General features: G+C 41.2%; 1 protein-coding gene across 1 annotated transcript; it reads left to right on the top strand.

Moving 5' to 3' along the window:
• Positions 1 to 13,314: 13,314 nt before the first annotated feature.
• On the top strand, positions 13,315 to 14,253 carry OR2L3B (olfactory receptor family 2 subfamily L member 3B). Its single transcript, NM_001388948.1, has one exon. The coding sequence runs from the start codon at positions 13,315 to 13,317 to the stop codon at positions 14,251 to 14,253; it is 939 nt and encodes a 312-aa protein (NP_001375877.1).
• The last annotated feature ends 471 nt before the right edge of the window (positions 14,254 to 14,724 follow it).

The following is a 14,724-nucleotide window of genomic DNA, read 5'->3' as shown; positions in this document are numbered from 1 at the left end:
GCACTGGATACTTTGCTGAAGAAAAGGTGCTAAGCAGGGAAACCGGGCAGAACCAGAGGAGGGGAAAGGGAGCCTCCAGGTTCCCAGGGTCACTAACAGAAAAAGTGCACCTGGAGGAGAGTGCTCGACAGAGACTGGGCTGAGCTCCATAAAGGGCTGGATTGCATGCCCAGCGTGACCTTGGAGGAAGTTCAGGTGGTGACTTCGGACACAGGTCTCTGCGCCATGCTGCCTTCCAGAGCCATGGCCCTGGGACCGCGATTCAAGCAGCACAGGCCCTAGATCCCACAGTTCCAAGCAGACACAACCCAGGAACCTGCGCTCCTCCCAGGACAGGCGAAGACGAAGAGGGCACAGGACAGAGGGGAATCTCCTGCCACCGGGTGTCTCCAAGCTGTGCAGATCAGCATCACCTGCCCTGGGAGCATCCAGGCCAGTGTGGACAGGGAGACTATAGTAGTGACTGTGGGACCTGATTCTAGAGGTGGAAGGCTGGCCGCCATCAGTGTTGTTGTTCCTCATGGTGTCACCCTGTGCCTGGCATGGAGTGGGGCCACCAGGGAACAGGGGCCTTACAGGATAAACCGCTCCCACTGAGCTGTGCACACACCTGAGAATCAGCACAGCAAGTCCCTCCCCCAGAAGAGCAGGAAGGACAGGGGAAGAGCACGTCCTTAGCTGAGCAGAGCTGGAAAGCTCCAGGGGAAATTGAGAGATTTACAGTATATACAAGCAGAGGACACCCCTCCTTGTTTGTTTGTTTGTTTGTTTGTTTGTTTGTTTGTATTTTCTTTTCTTTTTTCTTTCCCTTTTTCCAGTAAACTCCTTTATAGACACTCTGCACTGAGCAAAATGACTAGATAGAAGACCTCACCACAAAACAAAGAATCAGAAATAGTACTCTCTGGCACAGTGTTATAGAATATGGATTACAATTCAAAGTCAGAAATCCAATTCAGAAGTACAATTATAAAGCTACTGGTGGCTCTGCATAAAGGATTAAAGAGACTTCATGACTGCATAATTTAGATCTAATCAGTCTGAAATTAAAAATCAATTAAATGAGATGCAATCCAAACTGGAGGTCCTAAAGATGAGGGTCAATGAGGTAGAAGGAGTGAGTGCATGGAAGACAAGTTGATGACAAGGAAGGAAGCTGAGGAAAAAAGAGAAAAACAATTAAAAGACCACGAGGAAATGCTAAGGAAATAAATGACAGCCTCAGAAGAAAAAAAATCTATGTTTAATTGGGGTTAGAGGGTACTGAAAGGGACAGAGGACCATAAAGCATATTTGAACATATCATAACTGAGAACTTCCCTAATTTGTGGAGGGAAAAGACATTCAGAATCAGGAGATAGAGAGATCCCCCACTAAAATCAATAAAAACCATTCCACACCTTGACATGTAATATTGAAACTTGCAAATTTTAAAGATAAAGAGAGAATCCTTAAAGCAGCAAGAGGCAAGAGATCACTAACTTATATGGGAAGAAATACTAGATTCACAACAGACCTCTCCACAGAGACCTGGCAGGCCAGAAAGGGCTGGCAGGATGTATTCAGGATCCTAAGTGAAAAGGAGATGCAGCCAAGTATACAAAATCCAGCAAGACTCTCATTCAAAATAGAAAGAGAGATAAAGAGCTTCCAAAATAGACAGAAACTAAAGAATATGTGACCACCAAACCAGCTCTGCAAGAAATATTAAGGGGGACTCTGTAAAAGGAAGAGGATGCCCAAAGAAATAATGCACAAAATCAGGGACTGAATTGATATTATGATGACACTAAATTCATAACTTTCAATAGTAACTCTGAACACGAATGGGCTTAATGAACCCATCAAAAGACACAGGGTTTCAGACTGGATAAAAAAGCAAGACCCATCTATTTACTGTCTACAAGAGACTCATTTTAGACATAAGGACACCTACAGCCTGGAAATGAAATGTTGGAGAACCATTTACCATTCAAATGGTCCTCAAAAGAAAGCAGGAGGAGCAATCCTCATATCAGATAAAGTTTATCCCAAAGACTGTAGTAAGAGATGAAGAGGGACACTATATCATACTTAAAACATCTGTTCAACAAAAGGACCTAACCATCATGAATATTGATGCCCCAAATGTGGGAGCTGCCAAGTATATCAATCAATTAATAACCAAAGATAAAACATACTTAGGTAATAATACACTAATACTGGGAGACTTCACATAGCACTTTCTGTAAATGACATATGTTCTAAGCATAAGATCTCAAAAGAAACAAGACATTTAAATGATACACTGGACGGGATGGATTTAACAGATATGTACAAACTTCAAATCCAAACGGAGTTGAATACACAGTCTTCTTTTTTTAATAATAAATTTATTTTTATTGGTGTTCAATTTGCCAACATACAGAACAACACCAAGTGCTCATCCCGTCAAGTGCCCCCCTCAGTGCCCATCACCCATTCACCCCCACCCCCCGCCTTCCTCCCCTTCCACGACCACTAGTTCGTTTCCCAGAGTTAGGAGTCTCTCATGTCATCTCCCTTTCTGATATTTCCTATCCATTTCTTCTCCCATCCCTTCTATTCCATTTCACTATTATTTATATTCCCCAACTGAATGAGACCATATAATGTTTGTCCTTCTCCGATCAACACATTTCACTCAGCAAAATACCCTCTAGTTCCATCCACGTTGAAGCAAAAGGTGGGTATTTGTCATTTCTAATGGCTGAGGAATATTCCATTGTATACATAAACCACATCTTCTTTATCCATTCATCTTGCGATGGACACCGAGGCTCCTTCCAAAGTTTGGCTATTGTGGACATTGCTGCTAGAAACATCAGGGTGCAGATGTCACGGTGTTTCATTGCATCTGTATCTTTGGGGTAAACCACATTGCTGGGTCAAAGGGCAGGTCTATTTTTAACTCTTTGAGGCACCTCCACACAGTTTTCCAGAGTGGCTGCACCAGTTCACATTCCCCCCAACAGTGTAAGAGGGTTCCCTTTTCTCCACATCCTCTCCAACATTTGTGGTTTCCTGCCTTGTTAATTTTCCCCATTCTCACTGGTGTGAGGTGGTATCTCATTGTGGTATTGATTTGTATTTCCCTGATGGACAGTGATGCAGAGCATTTTCTCATGTGTGTGTTGGCCATGTCTATGTCTTACTCTGTGAGATTTCTGTTCATGTCTTTTGCCCATTTCAGGATTGGATTGTTTGTTTCTTTGCTGTTGAGTTTAATAAGTTCTTTCTAGATCTTGGAAACTAGCCTTTTATCTGATATGTCATTTACAAGTATCTTCTCCCATTCTGTAGGTTGTCTTTGAGTTTTGTTGACTGTATCCTTTGCTGTGCAAAAGCTTCTTATCTTGATGAAGTCCCAATAGTTCATTTTTGCTTTTGTTTCTCTTGCCTTCGTGAATGTATCTTGCAAGAAGTTACTGTGGCCGAGTTCAAAAAGGGTGTTGCCTGTGTTCTCCTCTAGGATTCTGATGGAATCTTGTCTCACATTTAGATCTTTCATCCATTTTGAGTTTATCTTTGTGTATGGTGCAAGAGAGTGGTCTAGTTTCATTCTTCTGCATGTGGATGTCCAATTTTCCCAGCACCGTTTATTGAAGAGACTGTCTTCTTCCAGTGGATAGTCTTTCCTCCTTTATCGAATATTAGTTGACCATAAATTTGAGGGTCCACTTTTGGATTCTCTATTCTGTTCCACTGATCTATGTGTCTGTTTTTGTGCCAGTACCACACTGTCTTCATGACCAAAACTTTGTAGTACAGCCTGAAATCTGGCATTGTGATGCCGCCAGCTATGGTATTCTTTTTTAAATTTCCCCTGGCTATTTGGGGTCTTTTCTGTTTCCACACAAATCTTAAAATAATTTGTTCTAACTCTCTGACGAAAGTCCATGGTATTTTGATAGGGATTGCATTAAACGTGTAAATTGCCCGGGGTAACATTGATATTTTCAAAATATTAATTCTACCAATCCATGGGCATGGAATATTTTTCCATCTCTTTGTGTCTTCCTCAATTTCTTTCAGAAGTGTTCTATAGTTTTTAGGGTATAGATCCTTTACCTCTTTGGTTAAGATTATTCCTAAGTATCTTATGCTTTTGGGTGCAATTGTAAATGGGATTGACTCCTTAATTTCTCTTTCTTCAGTCTCATTGTTAGTGAATAGAAATGCCACTGACTTCTGAGATTTCATTTTGTATCCTGCCACACTGCCAAATTGCTGTATGAATTCTAGCACTCTTGTGGTGGAGTCTTGGATTTTCTACGTAGAGTATCATGTCATCGGCGAAGAGGGAGAGTTTGACTTCTTCTTGGCCCATTTGAATGCCTTTTATGTCTTTTTGTTGTCTGCTGAGGCTAGGACTTCCAGTACTATGTTGAATAGCAGTGGGGAGAGTGGACATCCCTGTGTTGTTCCTATCTTAGGGGAACGGCTCCCAGTGCTACCCCATAGAGAATGATATTTGCTGTGGGCTTTTTGGAGATAGCGTTTAAGATGTCGAGGAAAGTTCTCTCTATCCCTACACTCTGAAGAGTTTTGATCAGGAATGGATGCTGTATTTTGTCAAATGCTTTCTCTGCATCTAATGAGAGGATCCTATGGTTCTTGGTTTTTCTCTTTCTGATATGATGAATCACATTGATTGTTTTACGGGCGTTGAACCAGCCTTGTGTCCCGGGAATAAATCCTGCTTGGTCATGGTGAATAATTTTCTTAATGGATTGTTGGATCCTATTGGCTAGTATCTTGTTGAGAATTTTTGCATGCATGTTCATCAGGGATATTGGTCTGTAATTCTCCTTTATGGTGGGGTCTTTGTCTGGTTTTGAAACTAAGCTGATGCTGGCCTCATAGAACAAATTTGGAAGTACTCCATATCTTTCTATCTTTCCAAACAGCTTTAGTAGAATACGTGTGGTTTCTTCTTTAAACGTTTGATAGAGGGATCCCTGGGTGGCGCAGCGGTTTGGCGCCTGCCTTTGGCCCAGGGCGCGATCCTGGAGACCCGGGATCGAATCCCACATCGGGCTCCTGGTGCATGGAGCCTGCTTCTCCCTCTGCCTGTGTCTCTGCCTCTCTCTCTCTCACTGTGTGCCTATCATAAATAAAAAAATAAAAAAAAATAAATAAACGTTTGATAGAATTCCCCAGGGAAGCCATCTGGCCCTGGACTTTTGTTTCTTGGGAGGTTTTTGATGACTGCTTCAATTTCCTCCCTGGTTATTGGCCTGTTCAGGTTTTCTATTTCTTCCTGTTCCAGTTTTGGTAATTTGTGGCTTTCCGGAAATGGGTCCATTTCTTCTAGATTGCCTAATTTATTGGCGTATAGCTGTTCATAATGTGTGTTTATAGTTGTTTGTATTTCCTTGGTGTTTGTAGTGATCTCTCTTTATTATTCCTGATTTTATTAATTTGAGTCTTCTCTCTCTTCTTTTTAATAAGGTTGGCTAAAGGTTTATCTATCTTATTAATTTTTTCAAAGAACCAACTCCTGGTTTTGTTGATCTGTTCCACAGTTCTTCTGGTCTCGATTTCGTTGAGTTCTGCTCAAATCTTTATTAACTCTCTTTTCTCCTGGATGTAGGATCTATTTGCTGTTTTTTTCTAACTCCTTTAGGTGTAAGGTTTGCTTTTGCATTTAAGTTCTTTCCAGTTTTTGAATGGATGCTTGTATTGTGATGTATTTCCCCCTCAGGAATGCTTTTACTGCATCCCAAAGATTTTGAACGGTTGTATCTTGATCTCATTAGTTTCCATGAATCTTTTTAATTCTTCCTTAATTTCCTGGCTGAACCTTTCATCTTTTCTCAGGATGGTCCTTAACCTCCACGTGTTTGAAGTCCTTCCAAACTTCTTGTTGTGATTTAGTTCTAATTTCAAGGCATTATGGTCTGAGAATATTCAGGGTATGATCCAAATCATTTGGTATCGGTTCAGACCCGATTTGTGACCTAGTATGTGGTCTATTCTGGAGATAGTTCCATGTGCACTTGAGAAGAATGTGTATTCATTTGAGTTTGGATGGAACGTTCTGTAGATATCTGTAAAATCCATCTGATCCAATGTATCATTTAAAGCTCTAGTTTCTTTGGAGATGTTGTGTTTAGAAGACCTATCGAGGGTAGAAAGAGCTAGATTGAAGTCACCAAGTATAAGTGTATTATTATCTAAGAATTTCTTCACTTTGGTTATTAATTGATTGATATATTTGGTATCTCCCAATTTCGGGGCATATATATTAAGGATTGTTAAGTCCTCTTGTTGGATAGATCCTTTAAGTATGATATCTTCATCTCTCACTACAGTCTTCAGGGTAAATTTTAGTTTATCTGATATAAGGATGGCTACCCCTGCTTTCTTTTGAGGACCATTTGAATGGTAAATGGTTCTCCAACGTTTTATTTTCAGGCTGTAGGTGTCCTTCTGTCTAAAATGAGTCACTTTATACTTTAAGTCCCTTGACTTCCCTTGGAACTTGTCCGTCTAGCTGGTCTTCTGGGGGAGGGCCCTGCTGTGCTGATTTTCAGGTGTTAGCACTTGGGGGAGCTCCTCAGCTTCCCTGGTTCAGGGCTCAGTTAGTAATGTTTATCCTGTTTATCTGGTGATGCCACTCTGAGGCTCAGTAGGGGGTTTTTTTCCCCTGTGAGGCCCCAGAAGGAACAACCCCAGTGTCAGGGGCCAGCTCTGCAGCCCTGGAGTCAGCTCCCGCAGTAACTCTGGAGCTCTCCGTCTGCAGGGCCTGGAGGCTCCGGGGCGGGGCCGCTGATCTCCTCAGCTCAGGCGGAGCGTCCTTGCTGTCCTGGGCCCTCCCCGCCTCTGCCTGTCCCGGGGGGAGGCCGGATCCTGGGCTGTGTCCCGGCACCCTGTGCTCTGGGGCCTGAACTGTTGGATTCCCGCTCCCGCCCCGCAGCCCCCTCCGCGGAGCCGCTCCCGAGCCCCCCCCAGCTGCTCCCGCCCCGCAGCCCCCTCCGCGGAGCCGCCCCCGAGCCTCCCCGAGCTGCTCCCGCCCCGCAGCCCCCTCCACGGAGCCGCCCCGAGCCCCCCGAGCTGCTCCGGGTCCCCCGTGCGCGCTGCAGCCCTTAGGGAGCTCGGCGCACTCTCCCGGGGCGCAGGTGTCTGTTAGTGTCCCCGGGAGCCCAAGGGCATCCCCGCCCTCCTGGGTCCTGCTCCACCTCCCTGCGAGCCCCTTTCCGCCCGGGAAGGTCGGTGCAGCTCCTGCTCCTCCGGGACGGGGCTCTCCTGTCCTGGGGACACTCGCCCCGGCCTCAGCCCGGCTCCTCGCGGGGCCCCTCCCCCTTGGAGGCCTTTTGTTTCTTTATTTCTTTTTCCCCGTCTTCCTACCTTGATAGAAGCGGGAACTCTTCCTACTGTAGCATTCCAGCTGGTCTCTCTTTAAATCTCAGGCCGAATTCGTAGATGTTCAGGATGATTTGAAGGTTATCTAGGGAATTTGGTGGGGACAGGTGATTGGGGACCCTACTCTTCAGCCATCTTGCTGCTCCTCGAATACATATTCTTCTTAACCGCACATGGAACTTTCTCCACAATAGACCACATACGGAGTCAAAAATCAGGTCCTAACCCATTACAAAGATTGGGATTGTCCCCTGCGTATTTTCAAACCATAATGCTTTGAAACTTAAACTCAATCACAAGAAGAATTTTGGAAGAAGTTCAAACACATGGAGGTTGAAGAACACCCTGCTAAAAGATGAAAGGGTCAATCAGGTAATTAGAGGATTAAAAAGATTAATGGAAACTAGAAAATGAAGATACAACCATTCAAAATTTTTGGGATACAGCAAAAGCAGTCCTGAGAGGGAAGTACATCGCAATACAGCACCCTCAAAATATTGGAAAGAGAAGATGTGGTTTATGTATACAATGGAATATTCCTCAGCCATTAGAAATGACAAATACCCACCATTTGCTTCAACGTGGATGGAACCGGAGGGTATTATGAAGTGAAGTGAATTAAGTCAATCAGAGAAGGACAAACTGTGTGTTCTCATTCATTTGGGGAATATAAATAATAGTGAAAGGGAATATAAGGGAAGGGAGAAGAAATGTGTGGGAAATATGGAAAGGGAGACAGAACATAAAGACTCCTAACTCTGGAAAACAAACTAGGGGTGGTGGAAGGGGAGGAGGGCTGGGGGTGGTGGTGAGTGGGTGACGGGCGCTGAGGGGGACACTTGACAGGATGAGCACTGGGTGTTATTCTGTATGTTGGTAAATTGAACACCAATAAAAAATTATTTTATTAAAAAAAATATTGGTAAGAACCCAAATTCACAAGCTAACCTTGCACTTAAAGGAACTGGAGAAAGATCAGCAAATAGATCCTACACCCAGCAGAAGAAGAGAGTTAAAAAAGATTTTAACAGAACTCAATAAAATACAGACCACAAGAACTGTAGAACAGATCAACAAGGCCAGGAGTTTGTTTTCTGAAAAAATTAATAAGACAGATAAAACATTAGCCAGCCATATTAAAAACAAGAAAGAAAAGACTCTAACAAAATCACGAATGAAAAAGGAGGGATCACAACCAATACCAAGGAAATACAAACTATTTTAAAAACATATTATGAGCAGCTATATGCCAATAAATTAGGCAATCTAAAAGACATTGAGGCATTTCTGTAAAACCACAAACTACCAAACCTGGAGATGGAAGAAAGAGAAAACCTGAACAGGCCAATAACCAGGGAGGAAATGGAAGCAGTTATCAAAAACCTCCCAAGACACAAAAGTCCAGGGCCAGATGGCTTCCCAGGGGAATTCTATCAAACATTTAAAGAAACCATACCTATTCTACTAAAGTTGTTCTGAAAGATAGAAATGGATGGAATACTTCCAAACTCATTCTAGGAGGCCAGCATCACCTTAATTCCAAAACCAGACAAAGACCTCACCAAAAAGGAGAATTATAGATCGATAACCCTGATGAACACAGATGCAAAAATTCTTAAGATAGTAGCCAATAGGATCCAACAGTATATTAAGAAGATTATTCACCAGGACCAAGTAAGATTTATCAACAGGATGCAAGGCTGGTTCAACACTAGTAAAGCAGTCAGCATCATGGATCATATCAACAAGAGAAAAAACAAGAACAATAAGATCTTCTCAATAGATGCAGAGAAAGCATTTGACAAAATACAGCATCCATTCCTGATCAAAACTCTTCAGAGTGTAAGGATAGAGGGAACATTCCTCAGCATCTTAAAAGCCATCTATGAAAAGCCTACAGCAAATATCATTTTCAGTGGGGAAACATGGGGAGCCTTTCCCCTAAGATCAGGAACAGCACAGGGATGTCCACTCCTACCACTGCTATTCAACATAGTACTAGAAGTCCTAGCCTCAGAATTCAGGCAACAAAAAAGAAATAAAAGGCATTCAACTTGGCAAAGAAGAAGCCAAACTCTCCCTCTTTGCAGATGAAATGATACTGTACCTTGAAAACCAAAAAGACTCCACCCCAAGATTGTGAGAACACATACAGCAATTTGGCACTGTGGCAGGATACCAAATCAATGCCCAGAAATCATGGCATTTCTAAACACTAACAATGAGACTGAAAAAAGAGAAGTTAAGGAGTCAATCCCATTTACAATTGCATCAAAAGCATAAGATCCCTAGGAATAAACCTAACCAAAGAGGGAAAGGATCTATACCCTAAAAACTACAGAACACTTCTGAAAGAAATTCAGGAAGACACAAATAGATGGAAAAATCTTCCCTGCTCATGGATTAGAAGAATTAATATTGTGAAAATATCAATGTTACCTAGGGTCATGTACACTTTTAATGCAATCCCTATCAAAATACCATGGACTGTCTTCAGAGAGTTGGAAGAAATCATCTTAAGATTTTGTGGAATCATAAAGGACCCCGAATAGCCAGGGCAATATTGAAAAAAGAAAACCAGAGCCTGGGACATCACAAATCCAGATTCATGTTGTATTACAAAGCTGTGCCCATCAAGAGAGTGTGGTACTGGCACAATAACAGACACATAGGTCAGTGGAAAAGAATTGATAATCCAGAAATGGGTCCTCACCTCTATGGCCAACTAATATTTGACGAAGCTGGAAAGACTATCCACTGGAAAAAGGACAGTCTCTTCAATAAATAGTGCTGGGATAATTCGATAGCCACATATGGAAGAATGAAACTATACCATTCTCTTATATCATACACAAAGAGAAATGCAAAATGGATGAAAGATCTAAATGTGAGACAAGAATCCATAAAAATCCTAGAGGAGAACACAGGCAGCACCCTCTTCGAACTTGGCCACAGCAACTCCTTGCAAGATACATCTATGAATGCAAAGGAATCAAAAGCAAATTGGAATATTTGGACTTCATTAAGGTTAAAAGCTTCTGCACAGCAAAAGAAACAGTCAACAAAACTAAAAGACAACCTATAGAATGGGAAAATATATTTGCAAATATCTTAGCAGTTAAGGGCTAGTATGCAAGGTCTATAAAGGACTTATTAAACTCAATAGCAAAGAAACAAGCAATCCAATCATGAAATGGGGAAAAGGCATGAACAGTGATTTCTCCAGAGAAGACACACACGAGGCCAAGAAAAACATGAGAAAATGCTCCGCATCACTTGCCATCAGGGAAATACAAATCAAAACCACAATTTGGTACCACCTCACACCAGTGAGAATGGGGAAAATTAACAAGACAGGAAATAACAAATATTGGAGAGGAGGTGGAGAAAGGGGAACCCTCTTGCACTCTTGGTGGGAATGTAAACTGGTATAGCCACTCTGGAAAATTGTGGAGGATCCTCAAATAGATAAAAATAGAACTCTCCTATGATCCAGCAATTGCACTGCTGGGGATTTACCCCAAAGATACAGATTCAGTGACATGGCAAGAAACCTGTACCCCATTTTTTTAGCTGCCATGTCCACAATAGCCGAAATGTGGAAGGAGCCTTGGTGTCCATCAAAAGATGAGTGTATAAAGAAGATGTAGTATATATATACTATACATATTACTCAGCCATTAGAAATGACAAATACCCACTATTGGCTTCAATGTGGATGGATCCGGAGGGTATTATGCTGAATGAAGTTAGTCAATCATAGAAGAACAAACATTATATGGTCTCACTTATTTGGGGAATATAAAAACTAGTGAAAGGGAATAAAGGGGAAAGGAGAGAAATTGAGTGGAAAATATCAGTGTGGGTGACAGAACATGAGAGACTCCTAACTCTGGGAAATTAACAAGAGGTAGTGGAAAGGGAGGTGGGTTGTTTGGGGTGACTGGGTGACGGGCACTGAGGAGGGCACTTGACAGGATGAGCACTGGTGTTATGCTATATGTTGGCATATCGAACTCCAATACAAAATATATACAAAAAAATAAGAGGGAGAATTTACAAATATATGTGATTGAACTTCCACACTACAATTGAGAAGTTTAAATACCATGTCCACAGTATCCAAACTGTAGATGGAGCCAAAATATCCTTCCACAGATGAACGGATAAAAAAACATGTGGTCTATATACACAATGGAATATCACTCAGTCCTCAGAAAGGATGAATATATACAATCACATTTGTATGGATGGAACTGTAGGGCATTATGCTGAGTGAAATAAGTCAATCAGTGAAAGACAATTATCATATGGTTTCACTCCTGTGGAATATAACAGTGCAGAAGATCAAAGGGAAAGATAGGGAAAACTAAATGGAAAGAAATTGGAGAGGGAGGCAAATCATGAGAGACTCTTAACTCTGGGAAACAAATTGAAGGTTGCTGGAGGGGAGATGAGTGGGCAGATGGGGTACCTGGATAATGGGCATTAAGGAGGGCTCATGATGAGATGAGCACTATCTGTTATACACAACTAAGTCATTGAACACTACATCTTAAACTGAACATGTACTATATGTTGGCTAAGTGAATTTGAATTTATTAAAAAAAAACAACAAAGAAAAACTGAGTAGGAAAGAGCAACATGGAGTAGTGTATATTATATACATGTTATAGAAACAGAGAGATGGGGATCCCTGGTAGTGCAGTGGTTTAGCGCCTGCCTTTGGCCCAGGGCACGATCCTGGAGACCCGGGATCGAATCCCACGTCGGGCTCCCGGTGCATGGAGCCTGCTTCTCCCTCTGCCTATGTCTCTGCCTCTCTCTCTCTGTGTATGACTATCATAAATAAAATAAAAATTTAAAAAATTAAAAAGAAACAGAGAGATGTAAAACAAACTATTTTGAAGAACTGTGGCAGATTTATGAAACCTACCATAAGTATGGTGTATAGATATTTTATTTGAAGTGTTTAATTGAACAATACCATGCAGAAACTGAGGAGGCAGAAAATAATGATTTTCTATAAATGGTACGTGATAATAAGGAATCATTCAAGATTTCAGAACATATGAAAGCAATAATTTTACCTGACTTCAAGGATGTTTGATTTGATGCTACTGTGTAAAGAGAACTCTAGAAGGAAATATTGCTCCTCAACAGAAGCTATAGACTGCTGCAGCTTAAGAAGCAAGTCTTAGATGTGAAAGAAAAACGATACTTTATGAATCATAAATATTTATTCTTAAAATAAATACCAATGTGTTCACTTTGATTTTCTCTGCATATATTTTGAATAAACATCTGATTTCCACAATACTTATTGTTTGTGTGCAATAGTAAAGCATATTTATTCTAATGAATTCTTAATAAATATATGGCTTTTTAAATAACTTTAAAGATTTCTTAGAAAAGACAGGCTACTAATGCTTGCATCTGCAAATTTTAATCTCTGGATCAAACATTTAAATGGTTTCACTCATATAGGGAATATAAAAAATAGTGAAAGTGATTAAAGGGGAAAGAAGAGAAAATGAGTGGGAAAAAGAGAGGGTGATGGAAAATGAGAGACTCCTAACTCTGGAAAATGAACAAGGTGTAGTAGAAGGGGAGGTGGCCAGGGGGATGGGGTGACTCAGTGATGGGCACTGAGGGGGTCAGTGGACGGGTTGAGCACTGGGTGTTATACTATATGTTGGCAAATCGAACTTAAATAAATAAATAAATAAATAAATAAATAAATAAATAAATAAAATAAAAACTGAGAAAAATAAGTTGTTTTCTTCTAAAATACGAAAGTTCAATTATTCACTTAAGATTGGTAAAATTAAATAATACATGGTATGACCAGAATGATACATTAAACAGAGCTTCTTTATCTATACTTGACCTTTCTGTCTGCTTTTAGGAAAATTATATCAATGCCCAATGGAAAATTATACTCAAACATCAACTGATTTCATCCTTTTGGGCTTGTTCCCATCAACAAGAATTGGCCTGTTCCTTTTTATTGTCATCGTTCTTGTTTTCCTAATGGCTCTGTTTGGCAACCTGTCCATGATTCTTCTCATCTTCCTAGACACTCATCTCCACACACCCATGTATTTCTTACTCAGTCAGCTCTCTCTCATTGACCTAAACTACATCTCCACAATTGTCCCCAAGATGGCTTACAATTTTGTGTTTGGAAACAAGTCTATCTCCTTCATTGGGTGTGGGGCTCAGAGCTTCTTCTTCTTGACATTAGGAGGAGCAGAAGCATTGCTCCTAATATCTATGGCCTATGATCGTTATGTGGCTATTTGCTTTCCTCTCCACTATTCCATTCGTATGAACAAAAAAGTGTGCATGTTGATGATAACAGGATCTTGGATAATGGGATCAATCAACTCCTGTGCCCACACTGCATATGCCTTCCATATACCTTACTGTCGATCCAGAACTATCAACCACTTCTTCTGTGATGTCCCAGCCATGTTGACTCTGGCCTGCATGGACACCTGGGTCTATGAGTACACAGTGTTTGTCAGTACCATCCTCTTCCTTGTGTTTCCTTTCATTTGCATTACTTTTTCCTATATCCGGGTCCTCCTAGCTATCTGCCGCATGCAGTCTACAGAAGGGAGGAAGAAAGCTTATTCCACCTGCAGCACCCACCTAACTGTGGTGACTTTCTACTATGTACCTTTTGCTTACACTTATTTACGCCCAAGATCACTTAGATCTCCAACAGAGGACAAGGCCTTGGCTGTCTTCTACACCATCTTGACTCCAATGCTCAACCCCATCATCTACAGCCTGAGAAACAAGGAGGTGATGGGAGCCATGAGGCGATCAATTCAGAGAGCCTGCTTTGTAAAAATGTAGACAAAGCTTTTTGCATATATGTACCCGATATCTATTATAAGTCCATTCATCAGTGTATAATAATTGAAATATTTTATGCTTACAGTGCAGGGACTAAAATCAGAAGAAAAATCACTCATGCCTGGACAAAATTGTCTTGCAAATATAGATGTAATTACAAGACCTGTCAGGGCACTTGGGTGACTCAGGTAAGGATTGGAATCTTGATTTGGGCTCAGTTCAGGTTCTCAGGGTTCTGAGATTAAGTCTGCATTGAGCTCTGCTCTCAGCAGGTAGTCTGTTTTTCTTTCTCTCTCTTTCCCTCTGCTTCTCTCCTACTCTCACTGTATCTTCCTTTCTTTCTTAAAATAAATAAATAAATCTTTTAAAAATTACAAGCATTAACTTTTTAAAACTATAATGATTTTTTCCTGAATTTCAAATGCACTCATTTTTTGCTGATGTGTTCTCAATGGAAATGGTCCTTTTTCA

This window comes from Canis lupus, chromosome 14 (assembly GCF_011100685.1).
Source record: "Canis lupus familiaris isolate Mischka breed German Shepherd chromosome 14, alternate assembly UU_Cfam_GSD_1.0, whole genome shotgun sequence".
Classification (NCBI taxonomy): Eukaryota; Metazoa; Chordata; class Mammalia; order Carnivora; family Canidae; genus Canis; species Canis lupus.
The sequence above is the reverse complement of the archived record's forward strand: the minus strand, read 5'-3'. Positions and strand labels throughout refer to the sequence as shown.